Consider the following 13,810-nt stretch of genomic DNA (forward strand, 5'->3'; position numbering starts at 1 on the left):
CTACAAGTATACAGCACCAAAATCCATTTTAATAATATCAATATTATTAATATTGATTTTTTAATACATACAATTTCATGTAGACAAACTGGAAAAATTAGAACTTCCAATATGAATATAAAATTTTATAAAATGGGAAATTAAAAGCTTTTTAAAAAACAGCAATTTAAAAATGCAAAGAATAGTCTTTGCTTAGATAACCAGATAAGTTTATATTGGTTACACTACAAAAACTTAAAGTCTTAGAAAATCTTTGGTTTAAAAATCAAGAGTATATTTCACAACTCCAATCTGTTATAAAAAATTTTAGAGAAATACAGAAATACTGAAAGTTACTAAAAGGGTAAGAGGTGCCAGATTCTTAAAGATCAAAGTAAACATCAGTTTTCTCCCTTGTAATTACAATTCTTGAAAGATTTTCTGCATTTAATCAGATGAATGTTCACCCTTATCTATTAAGAAATCTTTTCTTCAATTATATAATGAACTATTGTAGCTCAGAACTGGAATGGTACAAGGAAAACACTCAACTTCTTCATACTTTGATAAATAATAAGTGGAAAAGATATTGCCCCAAGCATAACACACAATTTTAGGTGGGGCCTACCTACCTATAGTTAAAAACAAACTTTGGGGAGGAAAGGGTAACATACCTAGCAATTTACTGACTGACTTACAGGGCAGGACAAGCAAGGAAGCCTTGCTAAAAGTGTACTGGTAGCTCTGTACAGCTGCTCCATGCTGACTCCCCACCCTGCTGGAGCTGTGCAGTCTCTGAAACCAAGTGCATTTCCAAAGTCATTTATGAAAGGAAAGAGGGAGAGAGCGAGCGAGAGTGAGCTTGACTTGCTAACTTGGGAAAACCTCCAGCACCCTATAACTGAAAGGGAATAGCAGTACAGTGCAAAGTCACTCTTTGGCCCCTTTCAAACAATGGATAGTGATTCCAAAAAAACACACACTCAATCCTCATGAGGAAAGCTTTTGCCTGTTAAGAAGGCTTATTACTGTAGCATGCAAGGAGCTGCCTAGCTCATTAGATAAACTGTCCAACCCAAGACAAAGGAGCAGACAGGAGCAGACATTTTATAATTCAATTTCAAGAAGTTTAAAAAAATTAACAATAGACCTCTCCCCTATTCTGGAAGGAGATTCCTCCTTTAGAAAAATCTCCCTGTAAGTGATACACCCAGGCCTGAATTGTCGAGGCCAGGACTGCTCAGACTCCTTTGCCCCTGTCGTCTGCAGCTGTATCGCCTCTGCCATCTCCTGCTCCGGGGCTGCCCTGAAATAAGACATGAATGCAGGCCCAAATTGTCTATCATACTATTGGATCTGGAGTAGTCTTCCCACCACAGGACCACCGTTTAACTGTTCACCTTAATACTTTGAATGATAGGAAGACAACGTGTGTTATGAGAAATTGCTTTTATACAACGTAGACCAAAAAGTACAAGATGAAAGGAAACAGATAATAAAAGTTAGATTTATCAAGAACAGCCATTTTCCTTATTGGTTGGGAAAATCTGTAGTGAGTGGTGATTATATACCATTCAGACAATTCTGTGTTGCATATAGGAACGTCTCACTATCCTGTGCAGCTCCTTAATTTATACCCAGGCCAGTTTCTAATTTACCGTCAGTAACCGTCAATTTAAAGGACTGTTTTGCATGCTCCTCTGACTTAAGCTCTACCATTTATTAACTTTGATTTCATGTGTTTGTTTAACAACAGCTTTCTTTTTTCTTTTACCCTAAATAACTGAGAGTTGGCTGTATGCCTTTTACAGGGAAGAAAAAATAGCTTTCCTACTCAGATGCTTTTTTTTTTACTATGAGCTTTCACAAAAATTTAACAATGCCCACATTATTACAATGAAAAACGGTAATGAATTTAGACCTAACTATACTTTTAAACAAAGTGTGTAACCTGGTCAAGCTGATGACTTTGTTGAAAAAAACTGTAGGTGTTGCTGAGACACCTTGGACAGGTGCAGTGCCGTGGAATGCACAGGAGACGACTGCTTCCTCTCTCCTAGAGATCTGCTTTGACTCCAAAACAGATGACCAGGTTTTGAGTCATCTGTTTTAAAATGCTGGCATTTCGCTTTCTTGATAGAAGCAAAAAGCATACTCTTGCCAAGTTCATGTGTTATGAAACTTGGAAAAGTTTCCTTGCCATGGAATAAGGAAAGCTTTGAAGTTCCTTGTACCTAAGAGGTGCAACAACAATTCTGACATCAGCAATGTCCCTTTTTGACTTAAAAAAAGATTGGTCCTTAGAATGTTCATATTATTCTACATAAATGACTTCCTAAACTTTTTTATAATTGTATTTTTTTAACCCAAGACTCATCATAAACCATTTAATTAAGCTAAATTAAAATTGATTTTAGCAGAAAGTAGAAATAATACTTTAGAATACAAAATATCACCTACTAGTGATTTACAATTTGAAACTGGTAACAACTTAAACTAGGTAAAAGATACATGTAGTTAAAAAAAAAAAAGAATTTCCAGTCTTTTCCCTTCTCCCGAGGAAAATTTTACATCTGATATCACAACACGGGCCCTTGGCAAACTTTCGAAGTCTTCCAAAGATTATATGTTGGCAGACTTACTGGTGGTCTCCTTCAACTCGTCTCTTGCGAACTATGAGAAAAATGTTAGAAATCCCTGTTAGTTTGTACAATGTTAATTTGCTTGTGACAAGTTTCTGTGTGATCCAGTTAGAGTTGTACAAAAATGAATTGTCCATTTGCAGTTCAGATGGCCATTAAAATAAAAAACTCACATCCTTCACCATGGTTACTTACTTACCTGTTAAGAACTGAGGGGCTAAGCTCAGCTGCGCTTACACAGCAGTAACATTAGAAATCTACAACAGAATGGTCAGCAGTCACCTTCAAGTCACTGTGCCTGTCTCATTTTTGTATTAAAATTTATACCTCCATTAAAAAATGATTAATAACTTACTGTATTAAATTTTGAAATGACATTCAGGCAGCTGGGATTAGAAAGTATTAAACGTAACTATTTGCATGCTCTTCTGATTATTTCCTCAGTTTGTGCAAGAACATATACCAAAAATAGTATTATCAGTTTCAAAGGTAAGTGACTTGCCGCTACTGCTCTCCAAATTTTCCTTCACTTACCTCCTACAAAATGAGCCAGTTCAGGGCTCTGAGAAGACAACAAATGCAAAGTAATGAAGATCTTAGACCCTGGTAATGTGGTGATGTCACACCTGGCTACCATAAACTTGGGCAGCCACAGTGGTTGGTCAACTAGTCCAGTTAATGGAGTAAACAAAGGTGCACATCTGAGGACCCCCAGCCTCCTCCCGGGCTGCTGACCCTGAGCCACTTGGCTGTGCTCACTAGCAGCAGGGCAAAGTCTTCAGCGTCAGGGTCTTGCTACCTTCACTCTCACCTGTCAGCTACCAGAGAATATCTGCTGAGAGCCACCAGGTCAGGGCTCCTCAGCATTGTGGCAACTCCTATTCAGAGAGGACAACGAGCACAGGTTCTGGAGTCAGCAAGAGTGGGAATCTGTTGCTTTTTGTGGTTTGCTCTTTGGCAAGCAAGGTAACCTCTCTGAGCCCCAAGTCATCCTCTGTAACAGGGGATAATGAGACCTGTACCTCACGGCTGTGCGAGTAAAGTCTGCTTAGTGTCGTGTTAATATAGGAAACATTCAGTGAAGGGTACTCAGCCTCGCCACCCACCACAGTGGGGTCACGGGATGGTCCTGAGGTCAGCCATCTTTTCGGGATGAGGAAAGTCAATTTAGCTTTCATAAAGTTAGAGGATTTGCATGTATACATAATTGGTTTTGATACTCTAACCAGTAAGTAAGTTCCTCTGTTTAAGTTACACTGTTGGTCTATTAATTTCTATACTCTCTTCTATGGAAGCAAGTAGGAAGACACCTGTCTTTGTTCAGCCTGAATTGGCTGTTTTAACAGAGGAATGAAAAGCTAACAGGTGCACTGGCCTCCTGGTCAGGCTACGAATTCTGCTCTCATGCTGTTCTGACTGCTGGCTTCTGCTCACTGGCCTTACAGAGATGAGACTGGACAGTCAAGTGATGCACATAAAAGCTTGTCCAGAAAATAAAAACCAGGAGGACTGAAGTGTCAGGTCCCCATGAACATTTTTATACTTATTTAACTAGGTGCACCCCAACTCTAATTTCAGTCCATGTTAATGAACAAGTTTCACATATTTACTGAAATATTAGGGGAAGAAATCAAATGGAGAATTAAGTCCTCAAATACAAACTTAATTCATGTATATGGATCTCTGAAGAACATGGATATATCTGAAAGGAAAAGCACATAATTCTTTAGGGTAGAACATTTCCAAGAAAATTTTGAATTGCAGTAGTGTTTGGATGTTATTGGCAGACCATTTCAGATGTTAAAAAGCATGTTATTTAAAAAATGCACATTATAAACAAGATCAATAGGACAGATGGAACAAACAAAAAAAGTATAGAAAATTAATTATGTAGTTAGCTAGTGCAAAGATAGTAACGTGAGACAAAGTTCAATCGAATATTGCACGTACACCATATAACCTCTTTGCTGTTATAGCCGTGATACTCCTTAGCTGAAGAGATGGCGAGTAGGTAGGATTATTTCAATGTAAAGTTGAGACTAAGAAAACAATGAGAGAGGGAAAGACAGTATCAAAATCAGAACACTAAAGCTCTGATGTAGCCCCGTTTGCAAGGTGAAGAAAAATTATATGCCCCAGAGATGCTGTACAAGTTTCAAGTCTTGTGCTCCAATATCTCTGTCCAGTTACCGCATACTAGAATGCAAGTAAGAAGACGGTCTTTAGGCTTGCCACCTTGATCTACAGGCAGAGATCAAAGTGCAGGGCTAAAAAACAAATCCAGCTGAGGGTGGATGGAGGGCCGGCTGCCATTGCCGTGACACAGCACAGCAGAGGGAGGCGGGCAAAGAGCACTTCCGACCCCTCTTCCTCACTTGGTGCCCACTTGTTACCTCAGCAATTCTTCAGTTCATCCTGTGGATGAAGGACTAATACATTCAGCCCTATTAACAATTCTTTGGCAATTTCTTTCCAAAGTCCACTCCACTAATATAAGTTCTCGATACTTCATGATTAGTCAATTGCCAATAAATCCTAACTAATCTCATTTCTTCTCTATCTCTAGAAGAGTAATAAGAATAGTGTTTTTGAAGTATCATTTTAATCATGCACTCAGTGGCCTATAATGGCTCTCAAATGCCTCCACATAAAGTCCAAAGGAATCTAAGTTCCTTACCGCGTAATTTTAGTGCCTTCTATCAGCATTCCCTCTGAATCCGCTGAAATAATGTTTTTTTTATTCTGTTAGCTTCAAATAGCAAGTGCTTGTTGAAAGTTTATTCTGGATCCTGCATCCTGTTATGAGAGTCAGTTCTCAAAATCTGCAGGCTGTCTTCAGCATATAAATAACTTGCTTACTCCCAAATCTGAGCTTTCATTCATGCAATTCCTCACTCCAGGAATGTCCTTGTTCTCATTTCATGCCTAAGACCCATGTCTGCAGATCTGGTTTGGATCAGACTGAGCAGCATGGGGAGGGCGGGCAGCTTGTCTAGAGAGCTACCAGCACAAAGCTGTATGCCGTTTCTCACCTCTGCTTCATGTCAGAGCGCACCTTCTTCAACACGGCCTCCTCGTCCTCTATTACACAGGCCTGTGCAACTGCTCGGTGTTGACATAAAGCAGCCTAGGGAACTGTTTTCATCTGCTCCCCTCATCTTCCATCTGCCAAAATCTTCCTTGTTCTAACATCAGGCCCTCTTTTCTTAGAAAGATCTGGGCAAAGCACCTGCCATAACAGGCTCGCAGAAGAGCACAAGTGCTGAGGCCTTGAAAGGCTGGCGTCCCTTTCACATACAGGGATGTACACGTACAGACTCTCACTGTGCTGCTCCTGCAGGACAGCTGCTGGCACCACCTCCTCTGGGAGGGACACAGGTGACAGAGAGGGCTAGGGCTACAAATATGTTGGTGGGATCCTGGGAAAGCTAAGGTGGTTTCTGAGGAAAGGAAGAATGGCGACACTTCTGGCTTAAGTTTATAGCTGCTTAGTTACCAGAAAATTTCAACTTTAAGCAGGATTCAAATTCTACCACTTTCTTTTTTTACTTAATAAATAAAGTACCTACTATTGTCACACATGGTTTTAAAGAAAGTTGTGAATTCAACAGATACACATGGCCCCTGACCTCCAAAAGCTTACAGTCTTTGAAAATAGACTATTACAATGAAGTATAACCTAGTAAGTAAAAAACTAACAACTTTTTAGAGCCAATAATGTATACGTTCTTAAGGTTCTCTATTTATGAAGTTCAGTTAGACTTGAGAAACACTGCTCTAAAAAGCAAAATTAAATTCCTGAAGGAAAAAAAAATAGAAGCCAACAAAGGAAGCAACACTAAAATATTTAGCAACACTAAAATATTAGCTCTAAAAAGCAAAATTAAATTCCTGAAGGAAAAAAAATAGAAGCCAACGAAGGAAGCAACACTAAAATATTAGCATGACCTTGCAAACTACATCTAAAATCAACAATACACCAAAACACACCAAATTTCTCTTTTAAAAAGAGGCTAAAATCTTCCATGGGAAACTACAGTCATCAAAGGACAGAAAGGGTTTGAACTAATACTTTTCACAGTGATCTGGATTAAAGGGATGAGGCTGTAGTTCTGCTCCAGAAATCTTTAAAAAACTGCAAACTCAAATATGGCCGAAGCCTAAAAGAACTGCATCACGGTGAAATGTGACTCTCTTTAAGAAGTATTATTTTAATTCTTGTCTAAATGCATTTTTTTTAATATTTCAATGACAAACACCAAACTTAAAACTCAGGTTAAAACTATAATTACTTTAGGGACTTCCCTGGTGGCGCAGTGCTTGGGACTCCACACTCCCAGTGCAGGGGGCCCGGGTTCGATCACTGGTCCGGGAAGTGTATCCCACATGCACGCTGCAGCTAGGAGTTCGCAGGCCACAACCAAGGAACCAGCCAGCTGCAGCTGGGGAGCCCTCCTGCCTCAACTAAGGAGCCCTCGTGCTGCAACTGGGAGCTGGGAGGCCGGCGAGCCGCAGCTAAGGAGCCCTCGTGCTGCAACTGAGACCCGAAGCAACCAAATGGATAATAAATAAATTCTTTAAAAAAACTATAATTATTTTATATTTTACCATATAAAACTGAATTTCTATCTAGACCTTTGATCAAAAGGGCAAAACTTTCCTGTAACATTGAAATCTTTGTTTTACTAGCTCCAAGAGGTGACTTGTAATTGAGAACAAAATATTTTTTAGGGAAGCATTTTTTATAATGTTTGTTGTAGAAAACTGTTTCACTAAAAGCTGTGAAATAGGTTGTCACCCACTAACCTATAATCACTACAACCTCATTTAAACTGAACTATAATCCAGTGAGTATTATAAAAGACTGTGTGGACTTTAGAAACAAAGGCCAAATAATCTTCCTGTGTAAAAATATATTTTAAAAAAAGTCCCTCCAATACATTAGCTTAATGATACAATTCAGAAATTCAATTTCACACCGAATATGTCTTACCTAAGTCATTATTTTTTGTTATAGCATTAGCTGCCCTGGTTCGGGGTCCCTGCTGCGTAAACTGATACCCAAATTTAAGGATATTGGTATTTTCCTCAAGCATCTTGGCCATTTCCAATTCTACAGCCGTCCCCAACTGCTGCCTCTGGAATAATTGAGAATAAAGAATAGTATTAATGAGCTAGATCAAAATACTTTTCAGGTACATGCTGATTCCTTAAAAATCTTCCCAAGTCTTACACCATACATAAGAGAAACAAAAATGTAAGTTTAGTGTATGATCATGTAGACATCAAAAAAATGTGGATTATTACAGTGAGATACCACTTCATACCCGCTAGGATGACTATAATCAAAAAGACAGACGATAGTAAGTGTTAGCAAGGATATGGAAAAATTGGGAGCTTTAGGCATGCTGGCAGGAATGTAAAATGGTGCAACTGTTATGGAAAACAATTCGGCTATTTCTCAAAAGGTTAGACACAGAGTTACCATATGACCCAGCATTTCCACTCCTAGGTATATACCCATGAGAAGTGAAAACATATATTCATATAAGAATCTGTACATGAATGTTCACAGCAGCATATCTGTATAATTCAAAAAGTGGAAACAACCCAAGTATAATAGATTATTCAGCCATAAAAAGGAATAGGTACTGATATATGCTACAACATGAATAAACCTCCTTAACATTTTGCTAAGTGAAAGAAGGAAGACACAAAAGGTCACATATTACATAACTCCATTGATATGAACTGTCCAAAACAGGCAAATGCATAGAGACAGAAAGTAGATTCGTGGTTGCCAGGGGCTGGTGGGAAGGGCGACTAGGAAGTGACTGCTGATGGGTGTGGGGTTTCTTTTTGGGGCGATGAAGATGTTCTGGAGTTAGACAGTGGTGATGGTTGCACAACTCTATGAATATACTAAAAACCATTTAATTGTATACTTTAGAAGAGTAAATTTTATGGTAAGTGAATTACATCTCAATAAAAAAATTGGAAACATTGATTAAATAGCATCCTGGTTAAATTTTAAGATATAACTCTTCTTTCTACCTTCATAATCTACAAAATTTACTTACTTTGAAGGATTAAGGGAGTCATTTACCACATATTTTTAAAAAATAACTGAAGTTATTTTTCAAATAAAATAGACTGAAGTATTTAGTCAAATGTGTAATGTTGTTTTATTTTTAGTTAATTACCACTCTGGATGGAAACACCTCTAACATGTATATTTCTCTGCTGCTTTAAAGAAAAGTGCGTCTGGCAGGGGTGACCCAGCATTATCTTACAGCGTCAGCACTGAATGTGGCTGCACAGGAGCCTGTGTCTCTGGGTAACCTGGGAGTTTTCTGTTTTTCACTGAGCCTATTCTGTTCACCTACTGTGTCTGGGACTGACATGCTACAGATGCAAAAATTCTATTATGTGGATCTTGCCACCGAAGAGCTGAAAAATTTGAGGATGGACTGTCACCTGTGAGAATTCTTCCAGTTCAAAACAGCCAGCCATCTAAATCCTCTTAAGACCAACCAGGGAGTGTTGCTTGTATACCTTTCTATATGTTAAGTTAATATTCTGGATGCCCCCAAATGTTCTCTCATCCCTTTTCAGGACCACCTTCCCAAGGGTTCCCTGAAAGCCCTCCTCCCACCCACCTCCTGAGTCCCCAAGCCCTGCACAGAGTGTGGGCTGTAGTTTCCTCAAAGCTGCTGCTGCGCATCACTGACCTGATTGTCGATTTTCAGCTCAGCCAGGGTTTCATTATCTCTCAAAGCATCAATCAGTGCTAGAATCCCAGCTCCTGTAATAAAGTTGGACTCCATATTTAAGCTCTTCAAATTTTTGTTCACTCTTAGCATCTCTGCAAAAGCCTGGAAATTAAAGAAAATATTTGGAGATTACAGTTTGACAGCACCTAGTAAATAAACACTGAACAAGCCTGAAACAAATACACAAATCAATACAACTGCTTTAATGTTTCTTATTAGATTGTTTTAGCTTGACACACTACTTCATAGGTCTCACATGTATCTATTTTCACATGCACTTGGTCACAGACTTTAGATTTTTTTTTTTTTGTCATGTGTAATTCCCCATTGGTAACATTCTCTACTGCTATTCATTCCTACTTCCACTTCATGCTTCGTTCTCCTGCGTCTCTCATACTTTCTCTGAGTCTCTGTGTAGGAGTAACGTCATCAATGTCTCTTTGCTTTATGATTTCCCTTTGCCCGCACCGCACAGCATGCAGGATCGTAGTTCCCTGACCAGGGATCAAACCCACACCCCCCTGCAGTGGGAGCGCAGAGTCTTAACCGCTGGACCGCCAGGGAAGTCCCATCAATGTCTCTTTGGAACATTTTTTCTTACTTGCGTCCTGCTGCAGCTGGGTTACTGTGAAGCCCAAATGAGGGTAAATTATGGACTAATTTCCAGGGCAGGGACCAAAAGGACTGCCTAAGGCAGAAGGCCAGAAAAGATCACAGATGACTGGAACTGAGAGAGCACAAAAACTATGGAGAAGAAGGGGCTAACTAAATATTCAACTCAAAGAACGGTATGTTTTCCATCTGCTTCCATTACATTTCTCACAGGATATGGCAGTGCTAGGCATTTGACCCAGTGCTTAATAGATGCTATATTGATTAATTAACACAGCCTGTAAGTGAGCAGAGGGGAAAGAGAAGGGAGGAGGAAGAATAGGAGTGTGAGTTTATTTTAAAAGCCCTGAAGAGGCGTCAAAAGAAAGGCCGAACTCCAGAGAATATGGGTAAGATCAAGCTTAAAATTAAAGTCAAGTTAAAGAAAAGGCAATACTGCGCAGTGATACTAGAAAGAACTGGGGACAGATATCTACACACGCACAGCAACAACTGGCTATGTGACTTGGAGCAAATCCCTTATCCATCCATCTGTACACACATTTATTAAAATACTACAATGGCCTATTTTTGATAAGTACTGTTCTGTAAATTCAGAAATAAAACATACAAGTCTCTACCTGATGGAACTTACATTTTAGTGGGGGACCCACATAGTAAGTAAGCAAAATGTAATGTCAGATGGTAAAAAGGGCTATAGAGGACGAAACAAAGGCGTAGCAGGGTGGATGGGGAGTGCTGCGGGTAGGGGTGGGGTTGCTGTTTTATGTACGGGGGTCAGGAACGGCCTCCCCTGGAAGGTGACAGCTGAGCAAGGACTGAAATAATTTAAGTGATGAAGTAAACTACGTGGAATATCTTCAGGGAGAAAGTTCTAGGCAGGAGGAACAAGCGTGAGGCTCTGAGTTGGGAGCATGCACGGCATGTTTGAGGCAGAGCAAGGAGGCTGTGTGGCTGGAGCAGAATGAAAGAAACAGCAAGAGGGGAGATGAGGTCTGCTCATGTAAGGCCTTATTAGGCCACTGAAAGATTCTGATTTTTACTTAGTGAGACAGAGAACTGCTGGAGGGTTCTGAGTACAGGAATGAGAACATTTAAGTTTTAAGAGTCACTTCTGATGCTGTGTAAAGAGATGAAGCAGGCAGCTCAATTAGGATAATCCAGGTGAGAGAAGTCAGTGGCTTGGGCCAGGGTGGTAGCTGTGAAAATGGTGAGAAGTGGTTGGATATACAGGAAATATTTGAAGACACAGCTGGATATACATTTAAAGTTGTGAGAAAGGGAAGTCAAGGATCACTCCATTATTATTATTATTTTTTTAAATTTTTTTGGCTTGAGCAAATGAAAGAATGAAGTTGCCATTTAGTGAGATAGGAAAGAGTGTGAAAGAGGCAGGTATGGGACGGAAGTCAGGAGTTTGGTTTGGGACTTGGGTTTGAGATGTCTGTTAGATACACAAGTAAAGCTGTTAAGCAGTAGCTGGACATGGGTTTGGAGTTGAGGGGAGAGGTATGAACTGGAGATAATAATATTGGGAGTCATCAGCATGCACAGGTAATATATAGCAATGAAACAGAATGAGATCACCCAGGAAGTGAGTGCAGATAGAGAAAAGAAGAAGGACTAGAACCAAGCTCTGAGCCATTTAGATGTTTAGATGTTGGGGAGATGAGGAGGAACCAGTGTAGGGACCAGAGAGGAAGGAGGAGAATCAAAGGGAGTGATATCCTCAAAGCCAAGAAGAAAAGGGTTTATACCATGATCAAGTGGGATTTACCCCAGAAATGCAAAGTTGATTTAACATATAAAAATTAATCAATGTGGGACTTCCCTGGTGGCGCAGTGGTTAAGACTCCGCCTGCCAATGCAGGGGACACAGGTTCGATCCCTGGTCCAGGAAGATTCCACATGCCGCGGAGCAACTAAGCCCGTGTGCCACAACTACTGAGCCTGCGCTCTAGAGCCCGCAAGCCACAACTACTGAAGCCTGCGCTCTAGAGCCCACAAGCCACAACTACTGAGCCCACGTGCCTAGAGCTCGTGCTCCGCATCAAGAGAAGCCACTGCAATAGAAGCCCGTGCACCGCAACGAAGAGTAGCCCCCGCTCGCCACAACTAGAGAAAGCCCACACACAGCAACGAAGACCCAATGCAGCCAAAAATAAATAAATAAATAAATAATAAAATAAATTATTAAAACAATTAATCAATGTAATACACCATATTAACTGAATAAAGGACCACATGAATAAAACCACATGATCACCTCAACAGACACAGAAAAAGCATTTGATAAAAATTCAACACTATAGATCCATAAATGGAACCCTCTGCAGGTGTTAAAAGAATGATGGAGAACTTTATATGCTGATATGAAAAGATCTCTGAGATATACTGTTAAGTGAAAAATTAAGTTGCAGAACAGCCTACATTGCATGACCCCATTTATGTTTAAAAAATTTCATAGAAAGGAAATACAGAAAAAAATAAACATAAAATGGTAGTAAATAATGTATTGCCTAATAGTGAGTAAAGATCAATTGAAAAAAGAGAGTAAATTTTTTTTTTTTTACTGATATTTGCTTTTATTGATTATTGAACATCATGGTTACTAACAGTTGATCTTACAACACAGAGTTTTGAAACTACATTAAAAAATTATTTTAGTTTTTAAATTTATTTTTTATTGAAGTATAGTTGAATTAAAAGAGAGTAAATCTTGTTCATAAAATCAGTTTAACCACCTTTGTAACATGCCTTGGTATTACATAGCCATAATTTTGGTATTATTAGTAGTTAGCTTACTTACAACAGCAACGGGGTCATTGCTTCGGGTGGCTGCAAGACTGAAATATTTCACATGTGTGTTGGTTTCCAAAGCCTTTGCAAAATCTTTTAGGGTTGGAATTGGGATATTCTTGAAAGATAAAAATGTGAAACATTATTACATTTTAGTTTTCAGGAAATTCAGTCCATTAATCAAATACATCTGTACTTTCTTTTTTGCATTAAAATGTATTCAGAAATTATGTAACATACAACCGCTGGTCTACAACTGAAAACAAACAACTCAGCCTCCTTCTTACCTCTTTGATTTCTCTATTATGGTACAAACTGTTGGCATAAAGCAGAGCATACATCACCGTTTCTCTAGCATTGAGGTTAAAGAAATTCTCTTTTTAATTATTTGTATTATGAGAAGTCAGCCCTTGAGTACTCAAAGTGGATCCACTTTTCTACAAAGGGAAAGATGTGGGAATCTACTTATGATGATTCCTGAGGCAGATGACATACTGTTTTCAGTCACTCAAGCTGTAAGGTATTAAGAGAGATTAACATTTCTTGAAATGAGGAAAGAGATAGTTTTAGGAGACACTCATCTTTCCCCTTAGTACCAAGACTTCAATTTCCTGTAGGCTGCCTATTTTCAGATTGTTAATATTGATTTAGAGACAGAGATATACGAGAACTGAATTTTTTTAAAAAATAAGAAGATTAGTGATCAACTAGGGATATTAGCTTTCCCCAAGGCTTTCCCCCCTCCACTCACAGGAAGGAACACCCACAAAAAGAGCACAGAGGTCTTATTCCCTAGGTTCTTGTAATTTCCAGATGTTCTCCCTGCCTCCAAGTCAGATAAATTAAGATTTAAAATGAGGAATTTGTAATGAAGCTATTATACAATGGCTAATACGCTAAGAGATCATTTGAGTTTACTCTTTGGTAATTAATTATCCCTATGCCCTCCTAACTCATTTCTTCTTTCTCTACTCCAAGGAAGAGTTGCATTTTAAAAATCCCAAT

The 13,810-nt window shown here is 39.1% G+C and overlaps 1 protein-coding gene across 1 annotated transcript in view; it reads right to left on the minus strand.

Moving 5' to 3' along the window:
- Positions 1–222: 222 nt before the first annotated feature.
- Positions 223–13,810, minus strand: part of TMOD3 (tropomodulin 3) — an 88,433-nt gene continuing 74,845 nt past the window's right edge. The window contains exons 7-10 of the mRNA XM_059913295.1: positions 12,816–12,923; positions 9,353–9,496; positions 7,615–7,759; positions 223–2,652 (exon numbers count right to left, since the gene is read on the minus strand). Of these exons, the coding sequence (XP_059769278.1) occupies positions 2,618–2,652; positions 7,615–7,759; positions 9,353–9,496; positions 12,816–12,923 (432 nt within the window). The 3' untranslated portion in view covers positions 223–2,617. The remainder of the gene's footprint in view (positions 2,653–7,614; positions 7,760–9,352; positions 9,497–12,815; positions 12,924–13,810) is intronic.

This window comes from Balaenoptera ricei, chromosome 2 (assembly GCF_028023285.1).
Source record: "Balaenoptera ricei isolate mBalRic1 chromosome 2, mBalRic1.hap2, whole genome shotgun sequence".
Taxonomy (NCBI): Eukaryota; Metazoa; Chordata; class Mammalia; order Artiodactyla; family Balaenopteridae; genus Balaenoptera; species Balaenoptera ricei.